Source organism: Carettochelys insculpta, chromosome 1, assembly GCF_033958435.1.
Source record: "Carettochelys insculpta isolate YL-2023 chromosome 1, ASM3395843v1, whole genome shotgun sequence".
Taxonomy (NCBI): Eukaryota; Metazoa; Chordata; order Testudines; family Carettochelyidae; genus Carettochelys; species Carettochelys insculpta.
The window spans coordinates 24,893,539-24,916,210 of record NC_134137.1 but is presented as its reverse complement, the minus strand read 5'-3'; the positions used below and the strand labels follow the sequence as shown (position 1 = coordinate 24,916,210).

The 22,672-nt window shown below is 40.5% G+C and overlaps 1 protein-coding gene across 8 annotated transcripts in view; it reads left to right on the top strand.

The window, feature by feature from the left end:
• The window catches only part of DLG2 (discs large MAGUK scaffold protein 2), a 1,656,639-nt gene that overhangs the window by 968,859 nt on the left and 665,108 nt on the right, over window positions 1-22,672 (top strand). For 3 of the 8 annotated variants that reach the window (XM_074983558.1, XM_074983582.1, XM_074983527.1), the window contains exon 1: window positions 17,923-18,237. The exons of the other annotated variants lie outside the window; for them this stretch is intronic. In XM_074983558.1, the coding sequence (XP_074839659.1) occupies window positions 17,923-18,237 (315 nt within the window). Of the gene's footprint in view, window positions 1-17,922; window positions 18,238-22,672 lie in introns of those variants that run through there. 8 annotated transcript variants of the gene reach the window in all.

The window sequence follows — 22,672 nt, the reverse complement described above, 5'->3', positions numbered from 1 at the left end:
TTATCATCTCTAGTTTATTTGACCAAAAGTGAATACCATGCAATAATCATTTTCCATTGGACAGGCATTCATGACTTGTAACCCCTGCCAATCCTGATGCTTGCAAGCATCCTGGGTGGCTGTCACAGCAGAGGGGCCAAAGACTGAGTATAGAAATGCCTGTTCTCTCTCAGAGGAGGCACATTGGGGGTTAAGGGAAGTCTACGCTATCTTTTCACGTCTACTGGTTTTTCATATCCATTTATTAAATGAAAAAGCACAGAATTAATAAGGATGTAAGTCATCAACTTCCAAGAGGGAAAATAATTATTTAATAAGTTTATATACTCAGAATTTCACCAGGGAATTCAGAGGAGAGTTAGGCAGCATTAAAGTGATTGCTAAGCATTATTTGTTCTCTGTGCCAAGGACTGGTTTTTTTCATTACATTTGTCACTTACAAACATATTACCTTGATTACATCTAGCTGGTATTCAGAGGAACTGTGACACTGATGCAAATCAAGAGCAGTAGAATAGTTGTGTGCTCCTTTTTTCCTGTTGTAATCAGAGTATTAAAGAGATTTTTCTAAAGCACCCCAGATTCACGTATTTGATACAGGTCCTTTTAAGATACAATTTCATAAGCACTTAGGAATAAGTACCACAGAAGTGACTATCACAAACTAAATATGAACTGTAAGGTAACAAACCTATTTTTAATTCAAACTTGATAGGAAGATAGCAGAAGAAAATCAGTGAGGACTTCAGACCTGGTTTAGTGTTCAAAAATTACTTGTGAACCCCTTGACATTTGTTTGAATGTAGTTTTATTTTTTTTTTAAAAAATGTTTGTGGTATTTCAGAATAGCTGTTTGTAACAGGGACTAATACAAGATGCTTCAGACAGAAGGCAAAAAACTGCATTATTTTTGAATTATCCACCAATAGGATTTTCTTTCCAACACACTTCAGAAGATAGTTTTTGTCTTATGCCCTGAATTTAGAGGTTAGTATCCTTTAATTAGAGGAAAAAAAGGGTGTGTGTGTTCAGGGGAAGGGCAGGAAGAACAGCTCTCAAATATCCAGCAGTTCTCCTAATCCATCTGTTGCAGTGGTTCCCAACAGGGGGTCTGTGAGGGTATTGCAAGGGGTTCTGTGGTGGGGCAGGGGGAGAGATAAAAGTGTTCAGAGAAAATAAGTTTTAAATAAATTGCAAACTTACAATCAATTATTATTTTTAAATTAAATAGCTTCCAGTAATGTTATTAATTGCTGTCCACAAGTTGATATTGTGGTTTCCTTTTTCATTGAATGAAGTGCACATAGTAGCTAGCACTGGCTTTGGGTGTCCACACATGGTTTTGTGGGGGTGTGACTGGGGGTCCACAACTGCAAACAATGCCACAAACAACTTGTTGGGGGGATGATTTGGGGTCTGCACTAGTGAAAAGCTTGGGAACCACTGATCTATCTAAAAAATAATCCAAACTACCGGTTTCAGTGAAATCTCGTGGCAATGAGTTCCATGAATTAATGAATTATTATAGAAGAGTATTCCTTTTATGACTTTTAAATTTGCTATCTTTCAGTTTCATTAACACCCTCTTATATTGTGTGAAGAAAAGGTAAATGATTTTTCTTCTTCTACACCATTTTATTCTGTTTACTCCTTACACCCACCACATCTGCAAGAGATGCAGCAAGGACTGTCACTCTTGTGTGGGTCTTCATAGTCACAGTAGATGCTGTAAATGAAGCCCTCGATTGAAACTATAAAGGGTACGATCCATAGTCTATGCAGACTGAAGGATGCCTACTAATCTTATTTACCTTTTATCTTGAATCTTGATAACTTTAGTCTCTGTGGAAACTACGACCCTTATTGTGCAGTAACTTTATTGTATCATGAAGCAAAACATGCTATTGATACTCTGGTGAAAATATTAGCAATAGAGCTTTTATTGTGTAATACTATCTTCAGTGACCTGTGCAGACTTTTTATGTTGAAAGGAGTGATGGGCTGTGAACAGTAATAGTTAAAATAAACTGGGGGATGTTTGAAAATTTTGAAATTTGGGATTTTAATATCTAAAGTATTCCACTCAGTTTCTAATATCTATGTAATAAAAAGGCTACAATAATTGCATGAAAAGGCAACTCATCAGCGCTTAAGAAATAACTCATATTTTTCCTCCATCAGTTACTTGACAATTCACAGAAATGCAATTGTTTGAAGAAAAATGTTTACAAGTATCCAAGTTCTTTACCGTGGCATACTGGTAAATTTTAGTCCTGCGAGAAATTCTTTTGGGGAAGGTAGGTTTAGATTATACAAGTTTCTGGCTAGAGGGAGCTGTGCAAACAACTGGACTTCTCTGCCTTGGTTTCTCAGTCAGTTCTGGAGGCATAATTGCTCCATGGACACAGGAGCTCATGCTGGGCTGGAGATTATTGAACAGAGGATTTCTTTGCCTGCTTTTTGGCCATCTTGTTTCAGGACTGATGAGCGTGTTTAACCATAAATAAATAAATAAATAAATAAATAAAAAGTTGTGCTTAATATAGATCTAGACTCCACAACAGTGATTATTCCTTCACTAAGCACCTGACCTGAGTCCTGTGCCTGTGCCACTGCTTGTCAGAGAAGAGGTGCTAGTTTAGAATGGGACATTGATGTCTAGAGAACGGGCAATGACACCTATTCTGTCACACACATAAGGAGTATTTTTATATGTGAAAGTTGTGGGAGTGTAGTGAGAATATTTTCATTGGTAAGAGGTTGCTAGAGTGGAGCTGGTATTTAACTTTGTTCAGTGTCTTAGATTACCATGGATGGAGTTCACTTTTAGAATCACACTCTAATGCTTACTGATAACCAGTGAACATGTTTTGCATAGGGATGATACTAGATATACTTGCATGTCTGGCATCTTGATGTATTGTGGAGAATTCATTTAAATCATGATGTATCAGAATATTAAAATATAGTAGGGATAATCACTTTCTGTGCTTCTTGAAATGCATATGTAATAATGCAAGTAAGAATTTGTGAAATGTGCAAGATAGTAAGCGAAAGCACCTTCTACTCTCTCAAACATATGGTATAATATATGAAGAGTGGAAGTAAAAATATTGATTAGGAAGCATTAATATGCCTTTTTTAGTGTCTGCCAATTCTAAAAGCAGAGCAGCAAAACAATAAACGGTGAAAGAAATGTTTTGTGATGGAAGTAATACTTATGAACAACACACTTACACGACAGATTGTCAATATTGCTACTTATTTTTCTTTTAGAAAGTAACTTTACTTTGCCTTAGATTTAGTGTTTGTTGCACTGTAACTCATACAATCACCACCCTAGTCCATAGATGTCACCTTCTTTAATTGTGAGCAGCATTCCATGTGAGCTATGCACTTGTGTGGCCACTCAGGAGAAGTACAAATGTTGCCTAACTCATTAGCAGAGCACCCACAGCTAGGTCTTGTGTAGCTATTTGCACATGCCTTGGTGCACATGCAATTTATTACACACATGGATGGAAAAATCTGCAGATGGATGGAAAAGATTAGAGGGAACACTGGGTATGAGCTAGTCACACTAAGATGCTGAAGAATAAAAATGAATTGGTTTGATTCGGCCATCTTCTGTATGTTACCTTTAAAATTAATGCAATGCATGGTAATCGTAATTAAATTGACTAATTTGACACTCTATTCTTCCATGCATGATTTATTTGAGGCTGAGCTCTGTTGGATGTCTCCAGTCTCTCAATCTAAAATATAAATGGTTGGTCTTCTGTATGCTTTGCATGCTCTGTAACTTGTCCTGTAGATAGCTGATTTATTACTTAGACCAGTGGTTTACAACTGGTGTGCCGTGACACACTGGTGTGCTGTGAGAAGTGTCAAAGTGTGCCATGAAATTTTCTCCATTTCCCCTTGCCATGGCTTTTTGCAGAGCAGCTGTGAAGGGAAATGCTAACCCTTCAGGAGTTCCCTGACCCCTGCCGTGGCAAGGGGAGAGGGAGGGAGCCTGTTGGCTTGTAAAAACTACAGATGACCATCCATACCTACTAACACAGCTTTTACTGTAGTATCTGACATTCAGGTAACTGGCACACTCTGTTAACCAGCATCAGCCAGTAGCCCTGTTCCAATAACTGACACATTTGATTATCCAGCAACCCCTGTTTTCCAGCGCTACCAGATAACAAAATGTACTCTTCTAATAGAAATTCAGGGCTTCTTCAAGAGAGACAGACCTACCAACCACAGAAAAATGCAGTTGTATGAATGTAGACAGAAGTACTTACATTCACTTGTGCTATTAAATTTGTGTACCAGAAAATAAGAGGAAGAAATGTTTTATTCTAGTTCAAAAATAATAATCCATAGGGTGACTTTATTTGACCACAGCTCCAAATTAAACAAAATAGGGTGTTGTCATTTCACCTAGCCGAACTGGGAGAAGATTGCCCTGTGGTAATAATACTATGGCATTAGCACAGCTCTCATCAATAACCAGCTGGCAGATAACTACACTTTCACCCTTAGCTACAGAGTTATTCTTAAATATCTTATTTTGGAGTTATTCCAAAATAAACTATTCTGGAACAGTGTGTATACACTACAGGGAAACCCCAAATAAGGAAAGCTTATTCCAAAATAGTGTGTGCACACACAATGCAGCCAATTTCATATTACAGCCTGCTCCCCTAGGCTCTAATCCAAAATACCATGTCTACACAGCAACTTTATTTTGAAATAAACTATTCTGGAATAGTTTATTTCAAAATAGCCCCTATTACTATATATCTATATCTATATTTCAAAATATCTTTTGTGAAATAGGTGCTATTCCTCATGTAATGAGGTTTTCCAATTTTGAAATAAACTGACCACGGTTTCAAATTATTTTGAAATAACTAACTTTGCTGTGTTCACATACTACAGTGGTCCACTTAGTCCAGTATCTTGTCTCCCAGGAGTGGCCAATGGAAGGTACTAAATAAGGAATGAACAGAATAGGAATTTGTCAGGTAACTTGTGCCTTGTCCTGTCACAGAATTAGTCAGAAAGCATGGGTGGCATCTCTGACCTTGTTGGCAGATGGCCATTCATGTACCTGTTCCCCATGATTTTTTTCACTTTTGAACCTAGCTGCAGTTTTGGTATTCATGACATACCCTGGCAGTAATTTTCACTGGATTGTGGGAGGAAGTACTTCCTTCTGTTTGTGTTTAACCTGCTACGTATGAATTGCAGTGTTGACCCCAGTACTGTGGTATATGAAGGAGTAAATAACATTTCCTTATTCACTTTCCCCACACCATTCTTGTTTTATAGACCTCTATCATATCCTCCTTAGTCATCTCTTTTTCAAGCTAAAAAGTCACAGCCTTTTTTAATCTCTACTTATATAGAAAGCATTCCATACCCGTAGTTAATTTTATTGCCCTTCTTTTTGCCTTCTCCAATTCTAATATAGTTTTTTTATAGATAGGATGACCAGAACTTCATATGGCATTCAACGAGAGAGCATAGAATACAATTATGTATCGGTGTTAGGATTCTTTCTGTCTTTCCATGTCTGTTAACTTTTTTAACTGCCAGTGCAAATTGAGTAAATATTTTCAGAGAACATGTAACAATGACTCTAAGGCCTTTCTTTTGTATGGTACAGTTAATTTAAATCCCATTATTTTGTATGTTTAGTTGGGATTACACAATTTCATATCCAGTTTCCTTCAGAACTCCTGGGTGAATACCATCTGGTCCTGGTGACTTACTGCTGTTTAAATTTATCCATTTGTTTCCAAACCTCCTTGACTGGCATCTCAATCTGGGACAGTTCCTCAGTTTTGTCTCTTCAAACAAATGCGTCAGGTACAGGAATCTCAGTGGTTCAGACAGATGCGAAGAATTCATTTCGATTCGTTGTAGTTACCTTGTCTTCTGTGAGTGTTTCTTTAGGACTTTGAGAACAAGAAGTCCTGTGGCACCTTATAGACTAACAGATAAGAGCCGTGTCTACACGTGCACGCTATTTCGAAGTAGCGGTGCCAACTTCGAAATAGCGCCCATCACGGCTACACGTGTTGGGCGCTATTTCAAAGTTGAAATCGACGTTAGGCGGCGAGACGTCGAAGTCGCTAACCCCATGAGGGGATGGGAATAGCACCCTACTTCGACATTCAACGTTGAAGTAGGGAACGTGTAGACGATCCGCGTCCCGCAACATCGAAATAGTGGGGTCCTCCATGGCGGCCATCAGCTGGGGGGTTGAGAGACGCTCTTTCTCCAGCCCTTGTGGGGCTCTATGGTCACCGTGTGCAGCAGCCTGTAGGCCAGGGCTTCTGGCTGCTGCTGCTGCACCTGGGGATCCATGCTGCATGCACAGGGTCTGCAACTAGTTGTCGACTCTGTGTATCTTGCGCTGTTTAGTGGAAGTGTGTCTGGGAGGGGCCCTTTAAGGGAGCGACTTGCTGTTGAGTCCGCCCTGTGACCTTGTCTGCAGCTGTGCCTGGCACCCTTATTTCGATGTGTGCTACTTTGGCGTGTAGACGTTCCCTCGCAGGGCCTATTTCGATGTGGTGCTGTGCAACGTCGATGTTGAACATCGATGTTGCCAGCCCTGGAGGACGTTTAGATGTTATTCATCGAAATAGCCTATTTCGATGTCACCACATCGAAATAGGCTACTTCGATGTAGGGTTCACGTGTAGACGTAGCCAAGGTGCCACAGGACTTCTTGTTGTTCTCGAAGATACAGATTAACATGGCTACCTCTCTGATCTTTAGGATTTTGATCATCCAGCGGCGCCACCAATGATTTGATGGGCTTCTTGCTTCTGATGTTCTTAAATTTTTAATTTTTGCTGTTTATTTTTGAGTCTTTTGCTAATTGCTCTTTTTTTTTGTAATTTAACTTTCAATTTTTAAAGAATGCCTTTTCCCACTGCTTTTTTTACATTGTTGTTTAGCCATGGTGATACTGTTTTTGCCATTTATTTATATGCATATATATATTGAATTAGGCATGCATATTTTATTTGAGCCTCTGTTAGGGTAGTTTTTAAAAAAATCATGCAACTTACAGGCATTTATCTTATTGCACTATATCTTTTAATTTCCATTGAACAAGCTTGTGATTCCCTTCTTTGTTTTTATTCAGAGACTTCCCTTTTCAGCTTGTAGTATCACAGTTTGGAGCAATAGGTGATCACTCATGTTAGTAAGAACCTGAATGTGAAACTAGTGCAAAGGTTCCATTCCTGCTCGTGAAAGAATCAGAGACTTTGACAAACATGGTTTAGGCTGTTTGTAAGCATATGAAGTCATTGTTTCCGTTCCTGGCTTCAAGACTGCTTTTTCTGCCAGTTCAGGATCTTGGTCACAACCTTCAAACAGGTATGTGAGAGTCAGCATTTCAACTTATCAGCTGGCAAGAGATGTTGACTCCTTTAGTGTTACCAGCCTTTTTTTTTTCCCTCTAATCCAAAGGTCTTGGTAACTACCCTTTGAGAGAGTGTCAGAAAATAAAGAGCTGGGGACACAGGACATCTACGTGATAAATGATTGGTATAAATGAGTGCTTTCACTTAAAGCTTTTATTTAGTTAGTCTCAAACACATATACCTATACCCAGTAGGTAAGAGCACCCCAAATCCATGGTTACCCAAAGTCTGGCGTGGTCTTTGAGTAGTCAGCAACAGATTTCCAGTGGTCAGCCTTCTTGAGGTCACCAAATGAGTCCACTCAACTCAGATATTTTACCATTTTTATGCTTGTGTTACAGTAGCGGCTCAGTCTAGCCATCCCTCCCCCCCATCCTAAAGCTGATAAGGAAGCAATTTCAGGCCATTAGTTGTGCAGCTGTGTTTCTACATACCAGCAATCAAATATAGCTAGACTTCCTGTTTGCTTAACATGCATATATCTGCAGTTTAAAAGAAAAGCCTAACAGGATGGCATGGGGTCATGTTCAATCTTTGTAGTCACCCCCACCCACCAGGCTAGCCTAGTTATGCTAAATCTGCTCCAAAGGCCATAAAGCTGCTTTTGGAAATGAGCATGATAATCAATATTCTAGTTCCTGATAGTGGCTTAGGCATTTTGCTGGGCGACCATTATATCTCCCCTAACACTGAGGTGATGATCACAAAGTCCTAAATGAAAAATGTTAGTTGAGAGCTGCAATTTTCACTGATCACCAGCATCTTTTCCACTGTGCTAGGGATTTAGATATTGCCAATCTAATGTGGGAAGTGTTCCGATGTCCTTTTGATCAGCAGCAGTGCAAAACTGCAAACTAGAGAAACTCAGGGAAGAGATTTTATGGAACAGTTGGCAGTGGCAGCGGCTTGGTCTTTAAGATCTCTAATATGTGTGGTTCTAGTTGTCAAATCTTGGACAATCTGAAGCAATAAAACGAAGCGTTATCTGTCTTCTGGGGATTGAATTTATGAACTGTGTAACATCTGTAGTTTTTGCTGGCCTGAAGTCCACAAGTACTATAGGAAATATTCCGCATTGGCAGGGAATGTACTAGGCCAGGGCAGGCAAAATACACCCTGCTAAAATTCATATCTGCCTTACCATGACCCTTTGGTCCTCCAACATCTTGTGGGCCAGTGCTCCCTACCTGCCACACCCCTCCATGCTGCTTAGAGTGGCTACCGGCTGGGGCCAGTGTGTGTGTGTCTCGCTGTGCAGTGGCCCCACCTCCAGCACCATCCTTACAGCACCCAAAGGCTGGAAATTGGCTAGTGGGAGTTCCCTAGTTGTGCTTGTGGATGCAAGTTGCTTGTGGAGCCCCCTTCTTACCATGGCATGCATCACTAGAGGCAGATAGGCTGGCCCTGCAGCTGACTGCTTTCAGCAGCAGTTGGGAGAGCAGCAGGCAGGGAGTCTGCCAGAGAGTCCTGATGTTCTGCTTGCTGGGAAATGCCTAGGGCAAGTGTCTTCTGGCCAGAGCCTGCACCTGGCACCCCATCCCAGTCCAGACCCAACTCCCTCCCCATGTAACAGCCAAAACCCTCTACTCTTTCTTGCACTCCTGCTCCAGGTTACAACCTAAATCCTGTGCACTTCCTCCTGTACCCTGCCTCCAGTCACAACCCAAACCTTCTGCACCCCTCCTGCATTCCTGCTCCAGGCTGTGACTCAAGGTTTCTGGTCTCCTACAGAGTTCACAACCCAAACCACTTCCCCAGGCCACAACCCAAACCTGCTTCACCCCTGCTCCTGGTCACAACTCCTTCCCACATCCTGCACCTTCTTCCACACTCCTTCCCCAGGTCACTACCCACTCCTTCTCTCAAACTCCCTCTGAGACCCCACACCCCTTCCTGCACCTTGGTCTCTTACCCTGAGCTCTGTTCTGCATCCAACCTTTGACCGAGACCCCACACCCCATCTATCAATATCATTGGAAAGTGTGGCCCATGACCCCTTACCAAATCCTAGTAGTAGCAGCCCCCCCTCAAAAAAAAATTCTGGCCACCCCTGTACTGGATGACGTAAGCAGTATTTTCACTACTAACTTCTATGATTCTGATACTTGTTCACATGAAATATGTAAACCTAATGCTCTGTTTTGCACCACAGGCTAACTTGATTTGATATAATTAACTTTGACATAATCACCCTAGTTGAGAGGTTTGTTTGTTCCATAGATGTGATAACTCCTCCTTTGCTTTAACTGGTCTTTCATAATATCTTCTAAATTATCAATCATTATGCTTGACTTTAGGGCATGCACCATGCATCTTGAGGGTGGGTACATGTGTATGTGTATATGCTATGCTTCCTGTAGCTGCCCTTAGGAAGCAGTGAGCTTGGACATGCAGAGGGACACATGAAATGCAAAGGGCTAAATATGGAATAACTGTTTGAGACCTTCAAATCTGAGGTCCATCAGCTCTTGGCCAACACACAGCATGCCACAGAACTGCCAATAAAAATACAGATTTGTTGTGGGGGACTTTGGACAAATTTTCCAACTATTTGCTTTGAACTTGTTTTCTGCTAGGCTGGGTACTTTCAAATCAAAAGTGCATGTAGCCTTATGTCAATCTCATGTGGAGAGGTCAGGCCTAGAGTAGAACCCCAGTCTTTCTTCTCTAAAGCAGCAAGTCTAGATCACTTGTGCTTGGGGGAAATATTGCTTAAAGGAAGCATTGCCCCCATTTTATAAATGGTGGACCCAAGACTCAAAGACCAAGAGACTTGCCCAAGGTCACATAGGAAGTCTATGGTAGAGCCAAAAATTGAGCCCACTTCACCTGTGTCTGTCTAGTAGTGCCTTAATCAGAAACCATCCTTGTGCCCCTCGTCCTTCACTTAGACTGTACTTTCTTTAGAAAGAAAAGAAAAAGTATGTTTGGCTAACTGAAGACACAATGTCATGTTGATTACTTCTCTTGTTATTTTTCTATCAAAATATTTTTAGAGGCTGTAGAACCAAAAAGACTTGTAAATATTATTTCAATCTATGGTCTGTCTAGAATTTATTATAGTTCTTCCACTGTGTATTTTTATGGGTTGCATAATGTTGCACACTTGGTTGGAGGGGAAAATCTGTTCCTACATCTAAATCATCTTCACCCATGCTTCAAGCTTCCCTTTCCAAACTCTGTTGTTTGTTTTTTGTTTCGTGCATGTACAGGTTTGCCCAAAGCAAATTCTTCTCTGTTTATTTTTGGTGTATGTGCAGATTGGGAATAGCCCAATTTTAAGTACTATCAACTAAACATTTTCAATCCATTTGTTAAACTGTCTTAATGTCTCTAAACCCAAATGAATGATATTTTCTTTGTAATCAGTCCTGGGTCAAACTCTTTTCAGTTTGCATATCTAGTTTTGTTTTGTAGACCAGTTGTTTTCATTACATTAGTATAATAGTTGCACATGTGTGTTTGAACAGTGCTAATCCATGTCCTTCCAGAAATGCCTATCATCCCATGTTTAAGACCATGGTTCAGTTACAGCTGATGGAATTAAATACTTCAATTAGTGGATTTATCTTGTCTGGTTGTCAAGCAGTTTGTTGTGTAGGAATATGTAAATATGCCTATCTCAAACATGCAGTGACAACATCTATCTTTGGGAGAGGATAGGAAAATGCTTTTTCTTCACTGGTTAAATAGTTCATGCATGTATACCTAATTTACATAAATATTTTTGAGAAGTATAACAATAACATAGAGGCCCTCAATTATTTTAAATAAGCAAATTTGTAATATCAAATGATATTTGCAAATGTCCTCTTTTATATGAAATAATCTGAAACTAGAGGACCCACTGCAGCTCCACTTGCAAGCAGAAGGTGGGGGAAGAAAACTCGAGACCCAAACTTGTTGTAATACATGTCCAAAGTTTTTTTATCATCACAAAGCGAAAAAAAGAAAAAAAAAATTGGAGCAGCATTCACAAAATTTTATAATAGATTGTGTTCAGTCATTGTCTACACTGCAAAGTGGAATTGCTAATGTGTGAAGACAGGGTCCTGTAGGTAGATACCAACTCTCTGTAGTGTCTGCCCCTGAGCTTTGTTTATGGTAATGCCAAATGTGAGCTGGGCTGGGAATTGACATCTCAGCCACACAAACAGAAACATGTTGTCTGTTGGTAGGAGTGTGATGTGTGGAAAAAGTGCAATAATTGCCTCCTGGAGCTGTCCATTCACACCTGATTCACCAAAGATGGGTGCCATTGCAGACATCATCATGTGGTGCTAAGTTCCGTAACAGCATGCTTATCATCCCTGGTTTGAAATGTATGATGTTCTAGAACATAAAGAATTTGGTAGAATCATGTGGAGCTTTGTAGGATGTCATAGAATTTTCAAGATTCTGGTGGGAAGAACATGGTAGAACCTTGCCCAGATGGAGGGACACAGCATAAGTAATACATATGATGATAGCGTATTGAATTACAGTGTATTGGTAACAAAGACTTGTGTAGAAAATTTAGCAATTTTAAATTTTCTTGGGGATTACCTGTATGATTTACGCAGCTGTATAGCTAAAATCACTGCCAAGTGCTTTAAAATGCAGGGATTAGGTTTTTTGTCTTGTTCGGTTTTTCATAGCTATATTTGTAAATTAGTTATCATAATGTCCTTTCTGAGATGGTTTTTACCATTTTTCATAGAATCATAGAACTCTAGAACTGGAAGGGATCTTCAGAGGTCATGGAGTCCAGTCCCCTGCTCTCATGGCAGGACCAAGCACCACCCTGATCATCTGTGATAGATGTCTATCTGACCTACTCTTACATATCTCCAGTGATGGAGACCTGCTCATTTTTACAAACAAATGTTTCTGATTTCCTTAATGCTAGTCCAAATGATTCTAAACACTTTTATTGGTAACAAGCTGTATAAAATGTAGAATCAGGCTAAAGAACTAAATGTATTGTGCTGCAAATTAGGTATATTGTTGCATCATACCATGCCACCAACTGACTTGACAGTGAAGCATATTCTGATCTTAACCATGCCACTGTGAATCGAGTGATTCCAGACTTGAGATAGTGTAAATTAGATCAGAATTTGTCCATGGTTGTGGCGTTGCTTTTTTCCTCCCTGTTCCTAAAAGTGTTTCCATCTGAACTGGTATATATGAACAGAACAGGTAGTCATTGAAGCTATGTCTACATGAGAGTTATCTGTTACAGAATTTTACTGTTGGAGGAGCTCTTCCAAGAAAACATCTGTTGACATAGTGCATCCACACACAAAAGCAGATCAGAAAAGCAGTTGGCTCTGTCGACAGTCAGCTTGACCACACTCTTAACAGAACAGGTCCTAGAACTTCATCAGACAGGGTCACATGGTCATCAGTCCCTTTCAAGAGCCCTGGCCAAGCATGCCCTAAAAGAGACCCCCCCCCCGACACCATTCCCTACCCATGCTGAGGCTTGTCTACCTCCATGAGGGACAGCACAGCTACTGCAGGGCTTGCACACTTTCTGTAACATAGTTTGCACCATCCAGATAGCCATGGTGCCACAGCATCCCCTGGGCTTGCAGGGGCCCTACACCCACTTGTTGAGCTGCTGCTCATGCTGATCTCAGTTGTCCTCTGCCTCTTCTGGGGGCACACTGGAATTAAGGAGCATGCCCTTGGTGCCCCAGGGCCCCACCTTTGTTTTCCCCCTTGGTTAATCAAGCAGCTCTGGAGGTACAACATCAGTGCCGACTGGTGAGACTGGCTGGTCATGAGGTAGTGGGATGACCAGCAGTGGCTCCAGAACTTCTGAATGTGGAAAGACACCTTTCTGGAGCTCTAAACCTGGCTCACCCTTGCTCTCAACTGATAGGACACCCATATGTGGCCCGGCACCCTCCTGGAGAAGTGGGTGACATGGATGTGCCATTTTGCATGGTGGAGAATGCCACTTACCACCTCATGCCATGGCTCATGAGACCCTACACCAGCCACCTGGACCCAACCCAGGACCTGTTTAATGCCCAACTCACCTGAGCATGTAACCAAGTTGAGTGTGCCTTCGGACACCTGAAGGGACAGTTTAGGTGTCTCTTGACCCAGCTGGACATGGGGGAGCACAGTGTCCCCCAACTGGTGGCCACCTGTTGTGTCCTCCACAGCATCATGGATGGGAAGGGGGATCGGGTTGGCCACCATGCCTCTTCTGCCCTCCTGCTCTATGGGCTAGTGGCCAAGGGTGGGGGGAGAGGTCCAGCCACCGATGGGTCCCCATATGGGTGGCAGGTGAACCAGGCACAGCCCAACCCTCCCGGCCCCCTGTCCCCACACACATGCAGTTTACAGCACTGTCCATTGGAGTGGGTGCTCTCTGTTGCTTGCAGGCATACCCATGAATTGAGAGCCCTACCCCTCTGTGGTGTGTCTGGGTTCAGGCTGTTGCCCCTCATGGCTGGCCCACGTTGAGCTGTGGCAGGGGAAGATAGTCCCCGCTTAGGGCCCTAGTGCTTGTGTGGCTTCCCATGGGCCTGGCAGCACCTGGGTGGTGCCTGCTTGGACTGGGTGGATCAAGCTGCCTTGCACATGGTTGCATGGGCTGAGAGTGCAGCATGAGGTCCTGCCTCAGATGGCCTGGCAGGGCTTGTGGCACACCCCATCAGTGCCTGCCCCCAACCGCCTGGAGCGCATGATGCGTTGATTTGTTACCAGAGGGTCCTTCAAAGTGGTCCAGGGACACCCTAGACATTGCCTAACTGGAGGAGCCTGAGTTCAAGGTGATGATGACCACACCCTTGCTTGAGCTGGTGTCTGACTCCAGCTCCAGCAGGGTTCCAGGCTGCTCCTCCTCTGACTTCTCTTGAATATAACCTCTTTTTCTTCCACTTTGGCTGCTAGGAAGGGAGTGTTGTTCCCCCCTCTGCTAGTACCTGAAGATGCATGGCTATTCACACATCTTTGAGGCTGCATCAACACAACAAGATAGATTTGAATGTAAGGCAGTTAGCTCAATATTACCATGACTGTCTTCACTTTAAACGCTATTAGCTTGATTTTGGGAGCACTGATACCGAGAATGGAATGTCGCCATTATCTGATGGGAATAGCATCAAGCTCAAATTCAGAAGTTTGATTAAGGCCACTGGGGAAGTGCCACATCTTAAAATTGAATTTATTAGCCTCCAAGTGTCCTGTGTGTAACCCATAATGGCCCTCAGTGCTCAGCTCTGTCTGCTGTTCTCCAGGTGTGCCAGAATTAGGTAACAGGAAGACCATGAATTTCAAAGCGGGAGCAGCAAGCCTGTGGCTGTGGGCTCCTGTGTGTATGACAGCCTGAGAAATGTCTTTCTTTCTTTGCAGTTAGTGCTGTGAGCAGATCTACCCATTACAAATATCCCCTGCAGGGAGTTTGTGGTTCTGTCTCTACACCTGTTTTTTTGTGCGCTGCCTGCTGCCCCTCTGCCAATTGCTGCCCTGCTGCACCACATGGCAACAAAGTCTGTTGTGGGGGTCATGCTTGCAAAAATGCTGAGAATCTTCTTCTCAGTGGTTTACATTTGTGCATGAACCCTCTTCTTTCCCCCCACAGGCACCACACAGTTGGGGCCTTTTCCGCATTCAGTTATATCATGTGAGTAGCCCCAGACCCAATTAAAGGATGTGGCTGCTGTTCGGTGCTGACTATTCTGCCAGGCAGCACCATGTCCTAGCTTGTGTCTGTTTAAGGTTACAAGGGCAGGAAAGCTATTCAGGAACTTGCAGCCTTCGGGGACAGTCTCCCTGAGCGACTAAGATATTTGAGGACTTGCCAGCCACTGGAGGGCTCCCAGCAGCTAAGATATTTGGAGTCTTGCTGCTGCTGGAATGGAAGTCTCCCCTGGCAGCTAAGATAGTCAGGGGGACTACTTCAGCTACTTCAACATTCCAAGCAGCTCTGCAGCTGCAGACCACAGTACCCACTCTGCCTCCCCACACCCAACCAAAAATATTTTTAAGGGCTTGCTGTCCATTGCAGATACCTGCTGGCTTGATATTTTGGTTACAAAATCATTTTGCTAACATGTTCTCACTGTTTGACGCCCTCAGAAACATGGGGGTAGGGGAGGTAGTTGAGATTCTTGATTGCGTTATAAGTTCAATGTATGATATTTCACTGCCATCACCTGTATTGGCAATATCTGTGCAGTGAAGGGGAAAGCCAAGAATCTTTTTTCCTTGACTTTTCTGTCTTGTTTCTTCTAACTTTGAGAATACAGTCCGGGCCCCCGTATTATTTTCAGAGATCGGATGCAATGATGGGAGGGGCCAGTTGAGAATTCAGCTACAGAAGAAAGACATTTCTGGAAACTTTTTTCCCATCTCTCTGGATGCCCTACGTTTCCTTCCTTCCAACGGGAAAAATGGATGTTTGCTTACCATGGGAGGGGAATGAGGACAGTGCAATGTGGGAAAACAATTTGAAAGATCAGTGAGCTTACCCAGAATGCTACAGGGATGAGGGAACTAGGGGGTAAGTTCCCCCAATGCACTACTGCAACAGTCGATGTTTGTCAATTGAGTGTGGCAACAAGTCGACTCTGTGAGGAGTACGTGGGGTGGTGAGGATAGTCAAATTCAAACTTATTAATTCCACAATTACAAAATTGATATTAATACATTTGAATTTATCTCATACTTTAGACGCAGTCTGAGAGTGCAAACCTTACATTTCTTTGTCTTTATTCCATTGTAGTCCATGCTGCCTCTTTTCTCAGTGCAATGGTTATGTGTATGATTTTCACTCTTCACTTTTTCTGTGCGCAGTGCTTTTCTGATCTTCTAGCTGAATTCTGGGACTCAAAAAGCCATACACTGTTTAAACTCCAACTATGCCAGTGTGTAACTCTATGTACATGAGTACAAATTGAGGTAAACAGAGCTTTCCCAGCTTCTGCCAGTTGAAGATTTTGTCAGTTGAGTCTACACTTGTGCATGTGTGTCAAAACAAGAATTTTGATAAGCTACATACAAAAGGCTTTAAGCAACTTTATACATTTTCTTATGTGTCAAATATAATGTCCAAAGAGATTTGTCATGTGTTGTGACTCAGAAAAAACTGCCACTATTGATAAAGAGGTGTCAGTCTCATTTTAGCCCCTAAAAACAGTGTTTTGAGTCACTTTGCTGATAAAATATTGTTTTTCTTTAAAAACAGTGGTATCAATTTTTACTGATGACTCATTGGCTAACTAAATCAAAATCTCTTTTGTAAGGAGCTATGTTTTAATGTAGAAAACTAAAATCGGTTATGTTTAAAAGCATTCCATGACACAGTGCAGTACGTGTAATGAAAATCTTTAACTTTGTCTGGTAAAAATTAGAAAGAATTTGAGATAAGGCCTACAGCAAAAATTTCTAAAGCCCATAAGTTCCATTTTTCAAAGTGACATAGTCCCCTAAGTCCCACTGACTTTTAATTAGCTCCTAAAGGACTAAGGCACATTTAAAACTCAACTTTGTCTCCTAATCACTTGGGTGCTTTTGAAAATTTTACTCCAGATCTCCTGTTGTTTAACCTTTTTGACTTCAGTGGATTTTTTTCTGCTTTACACTGCTTTTATTGATAACACAATTAGGTTTAAAATGCTGAGAACTCAGCTCTAAAGTGACAAGAACATTTCAATAAGCAACACTCAGCAATTCATTTAATAATAATACCTTATTTTCCTATTTGAAGTGAATTCACAAACAATGAAGGACATAATTTTCCTTCCTTATCTATTGTAGTACATGTGCTGCTGAAGCTCTGCATGGCCATTTTATAATACTTTACTAAAAGTTTCAAGTAAAGACCTTTAATTTTGCCTTTTAACCTTAGGTGCCTTTTATAAACAATATAATATGTTTCTTACAGTGTAGTATTTAGTGTACATAGTATTCCTTAAGAACTCATTATCTATGTCCTCTCCTGATGTAATTTTGTAAAAAGAGTCTTATGTTTGTTATTGTGTGTCATTCATCAGAAATGTATATTATAAAATATTTTGTTACTCTTATTTTTAGATGCTAACTGATTCAGGGGGAAGCATCTTTCTTGTAAAGGTTACATGTATATCTGCTTCAGTACATGCCTGTGTGTTGCCAGTATAGGCTAGGAAAATGCTAAATTAAAATGAAAATTGCAAGCCTGTTTTTCCACTATGGTTTGTCATCCTGCGATGGGTTTGTAACAGAGTGTACAGCCTTGTATCCCAGCTGTGTGGAGCATTGATTGCTTCTGCCTGAAGCAGGGATGCTGTCAAGTTGCTCTGAGAGTTGAGTCATCTATTGACAAAGAGCTACCAGCCAGCAGATAATGCTGTGCAGCTCTGCTCTCTGTGCTCCCACGATGCACTGCTTATAACAGCTGTCAAAGGTACTGAAGGGTTCACAAAAAAGGACTTTACGTCTGCTAAGAAGAGAAAAGCTTTGATCAAAGCTGGCCAAGGGAAACACTAGACATCAGTGCAGCATGAATGCATACCTTACTAAGCAACACAGCTGCTGCAGGGGGTCTGATGGGATGGATGCTGGCAGAAGTTTGCCTTCATTGATGAGGGATGCCCACTGCACCTGTGGTTGGCAACAGAACAGCCAGGGGCTCTATTATAATTCTCAGACTGTGCCCTCTTCAGGACCTTTGAGCCTGAACCAGAACAGGAGTAAGTGCATTACTATGTGGGACAGTGTGCGGAAGAGCCCCCATAAAACTCTGGCTAAGCCAAAAGGGACCACAGGGGAGAGGTCGGAGTGCAGTTGTCCCCATACCTGGTGCAACGCAGTACAGGTGAGCCTATTCTTATAAGTCTAAATGAGTTAGAAGACTCTCAAACAACAAAAAATAGGATTTGCCACTGTCGGCAGCTTTCCACGCTGGGTCTTGATTATTATTTAATGGTGTCTTCTGGAAGAATTTATGGAAGGCAGTGTGTTAGGTTTTATGTCTGTCTTTACAGTTATGCTTTTATACAGTCTTTGTAATTCTGGGGGTTTTCTGAGTAGAGTTTCCTTTTGATGCATTGTCTTTATGTATGTATACAACTTCTCTAAACTTTCTATTTGATTGATTGTTTACAAGTTTGGTCTACCTTAGGTTTACAAGTATTATATTGTGCATGCTTCTGTGGAGATTTTGTTGTCATTTGCTTTTTCAAATTAAATTATCATATGGCTTTTAAGATGGGGAAAAGAATTTACATGTTTAAAAATTCATATAGAAGGTACCGCCTGCCTGCAATATGTGTTTCAAATTTAAATACATATGGAGTAATTGACTTTACCCTTCATTTTTATGTTGATTTAATTTTTCAAATGGCAAAGTAGTTTTATTTGAAGTTTTAAAATATATTAGTGTGCAGATTTTGTACAGTTACTTGAGCGTAATTATTTTTACTCATAATTGCTTTCAAGAAAACAAAGCACTGTGCAATGAAATTCAGTGACACTCAGATGGTTCATATTAAAAAGCATTAATGCTTTCTCCATTCATGCATGCATTTTCATGTCTGCATCAGACATTTTAATCTCATTCAAAAGCTTTTCTTTATACCAACACCAACCACTCTCATTTTGTCATACAGTAGCATTTTTTTTATACTCTGGTTTTCCTTTTGAGTTAAACATTGAAATGAAATACCCTACTACTTTTATTAGGTAAAGCTTATAACATAGTCTAACCGTTCTTAATATTTAATGAAATATTGCTCTGTTTGGAGAACAAATCATGTATCTGATGGAAATGGTTTTAATATGTTAAACATATTTAGTTTTAAAGTAATTTTATATTAAAAGACAAAGATTGTTTGCTTTTGGATTTTTTTCAGAAGTGATCAAAAGTTATATGGTTCTAAAAATATATTGTAAATTCTTCTCAGGAATTTTATATACCAAATTTATATGAACGTTGTATACAGTATAAGCCAAGCTGAAAAAAATTTAAATGCAGTTATCAATAGAAATCAGTGCCCTTATTTTTCAGAAAGAATATTGATTTTCTTTTAATTTCCTTCAGTGAGCAAGGAATTTTATTTTTCATTTTTTTTTTCTAAAATGGAAAAAATCCTCTCTCATACTTAGGAACCAGTTTTGGCTATGCGAGATACAGAATGGGCGAAGAGGGCAAAAATGCCGTATGTTATTATTGTAATTTTTAAAAGGTACCTTACTGGTCACACTTAAACGATCACTCCAGTACTTCAGCTGTATCCAGTTTATGTAGGCACAGTTACATCTGCATATTTTCAAACCATGAAATGAAGATAACACATTTAAAGCTTTGCTCAAATAGGCCTTTGCTTTTGAACTACATCTTATAAACTTCATCTTGCACACATTCTTATTGTTTGAACATGCATTTTTGTCTTTGTTGTGTTTAGCAGAGCATCCTCAGCAATATTCACCTGCAGTCTTCTTAATGCTTTTTAGAGAAAAAAATTCTAGAGCAAAGTAGTGTTTTGTTCCAACATGCAACTGAAACCGATTAATACAGTCCTAGGAAGGAGTAATATCTCAGTCCTGTGTGTTCCTTTGTATCATACCATCTCTGGACCATTTCCTGTGACCATCTCACCCTTTCTCATTCAAATAATAGTCTAGTTACTTCTATTTCCTCTGTCTAAAGTGAGCATTGTGAAGCTAGTAAGAAGAGAAGAGACAGAATACGTAAACACATTAGGGGTATATTTACACAACAGCAAGATGCCCACAGCTCAGTCATGCCAGCTGACTTAGGCTCCTGAGATTTGGGCAGCAGGTCTGTTTCATTGCTGTGTAGACTTCCAGACTGGGATTGGAACCTGAGCATGTCCATCCTCCCACCTTACATCCTCCCACCCCTCCCTCCTAGAACCAGTCCAGGAAGTGAAACAGCCTCACAGTCCAAGACCCATGACCCTAAGTTGTCTAGCACTGGCTGCTACACATTTTTCTCTGTTGTGTAAATGTATTCTGGGAAGGCTTGCTTTCAGAACAATGTTGAGATGGTACAGGTTGAATCTCTCTAATCCAGCATCCTTGGGACCTGACCCATGCTGAAGGAGAAAATTTGCTGGACCAAGGGAGATCAATATTCTCTAGCAGCATTATCAACACTCCACTGCTTACAGAGCTCTTAGAAGATACTTAGGGGCAAATTAGAGCTAAATAACAGTACAGAACACTAAGAGCCAGAACTGGTAGCTGTAAACAAACTTTTTGGGAACATGGGAAACTTGGCCACACCCATGATAAGTGGATATCTAGCTAACTAAAATCATGCTGGATTAAGGACGTTGCCATATGAGAGTGTGATGGGCTAAGAGGAGTGCAACCTGTAATAGTGTTTGTAAGTGTTGTAAAAAGCTGGTGGGATGGGGTATCAGCCATGATATAACTTCTTCCTGGAAGATCAGCTGCATTTCTTATGAGTAAGAGATGCAAAGGACTACAATTTAATAGCTAGTTAGAGTGACTGCTGTTTTTCTCTCATCTTTAAATTGCCCCTACTGTAAGGGTGCAGATTTAAAAACTATAGGTGTCTTTTGGTGGATTCGCTTACCACACTGTCCTTAGATTTGGAATATAATCTCATTTTGTCCATTTAAAAAAAGACAGTACCTTTTTAGCAGCAATAAATTCATGTTTGCATCAATAATTTTTCACAAATAAAAATAAAATGAGAATTATAAGGAGCATAATTAGAATAAAAAGTAAATGTTTCTAAGTTCAATCCTCATATATAAAATGCTAGGGAGAAGATATTTCTAAAATGGCTAATATACGTTGGCATTCTTAAACATAGATTGCTTTAAAGGTAGATAATGGGAACCTACACTTCAGAGTGGATGAAATTAGATCAATTGGAAGAAGTAAATGTGTAGCAAAAAGTTAGGGAGCTGACCACCCTGTCTGTCAATAGAAGTTATTAGAAGGTGACCACTGACTTCAGATGGAATTGAAAACATCTAATGCCTCACAGGTTCCTCTGCATTATGGTAATAACCAACACAATGCCAGGTCATTGGTTCTTTAATGATACATTAGACCTCTTTTAGAATTTGTCAGAGATTCAAAGGGAACCTGAAATGATAAATCTATAAATTTTGTAGTGCAGAAAAAAGCAATAAATGGCTCTTTGCTGAAGTATTTGTGCTAAACTCAGCAGTTTGTCTTCTCCAGATTTTCTGTGAGCATTTTCTCTTGGTTTTGCATTGAGTTTTGGACTGAAAACTCCCTATCTCAAACAGGTTTATGTAAAATTAACAAAATTCACTTCAATTTCAAAACCATGCTAAATTAAAATTATTCAGGCTAATGCTAAATCTATGTGTGAACAAACACTGGTGTTAATAAGCCAGAGGGGTCTTTTCCAAGACCTCCTGACCCTTCTTCTGATGAAAAAGAGTGCTTTGTTATAAATGTGTATCAGAAGCTACGAAGAGTAGAAAATGTATAAGGGTAGAAAAGGGACACAAAATAGTACATATGGCCAGCAGAGTTAAGGTAAATAAGTAGTTTTCTTAACTGTATTAAGAACAAAATTAATGGTGTTGACCCATTACTAGATGGAAAAGTAAAATTATCCTTTATAATGGAGAAAAGGCATATGTTCAATAAATATTTCTGTTCTTTAGTTGAATAACAGAGTATGTGTTCTTACACAACACATTTTCCATTCCACTGAAGATTGAACCTCTCTACTCTGATACCCTTGGGACCTGACTGGTGCTGAACGAGAGACTTGCCAGACTACAGGAGGTCAATATTGTCTAGCAAAATTACCAATGCTTCCTCTACTAACTGGGCTCTGTAGGTGTTTCTACACAGCAAAGTTATTTCAGAATAATGGCTGTTATTCCGAAATAGCTTTGTGAGCAGCTGTACAGCAAGACTGCTATTTGAAATAATTTCAAAATAGTGGATGACTTATTTTGAATTCTGTAAACATCATTTTGTGAGGAATAGTTCCTGTTCCAAAATATGTATTTCAGAACAGGGGCGGTATAGACAGGGAATAGGAGCTATTTCGAAATAAAATATTCCAGATTATGTTAGTCTGAAATAATGCTGTTGTGTAGACATAGTATTTGAATTAGAGCCCCTGGAAGCAGTACTTTCAGGAGCTTTAATTGAAACTATGCTTTTTTATGTGTGGACACACTATTGCAGAATATTTTTTGCTTATTTGGGCGTGCCCTGCACTGTGAGTGCATTATTCCAGAATAATTCATTTTCAAATAATTCCA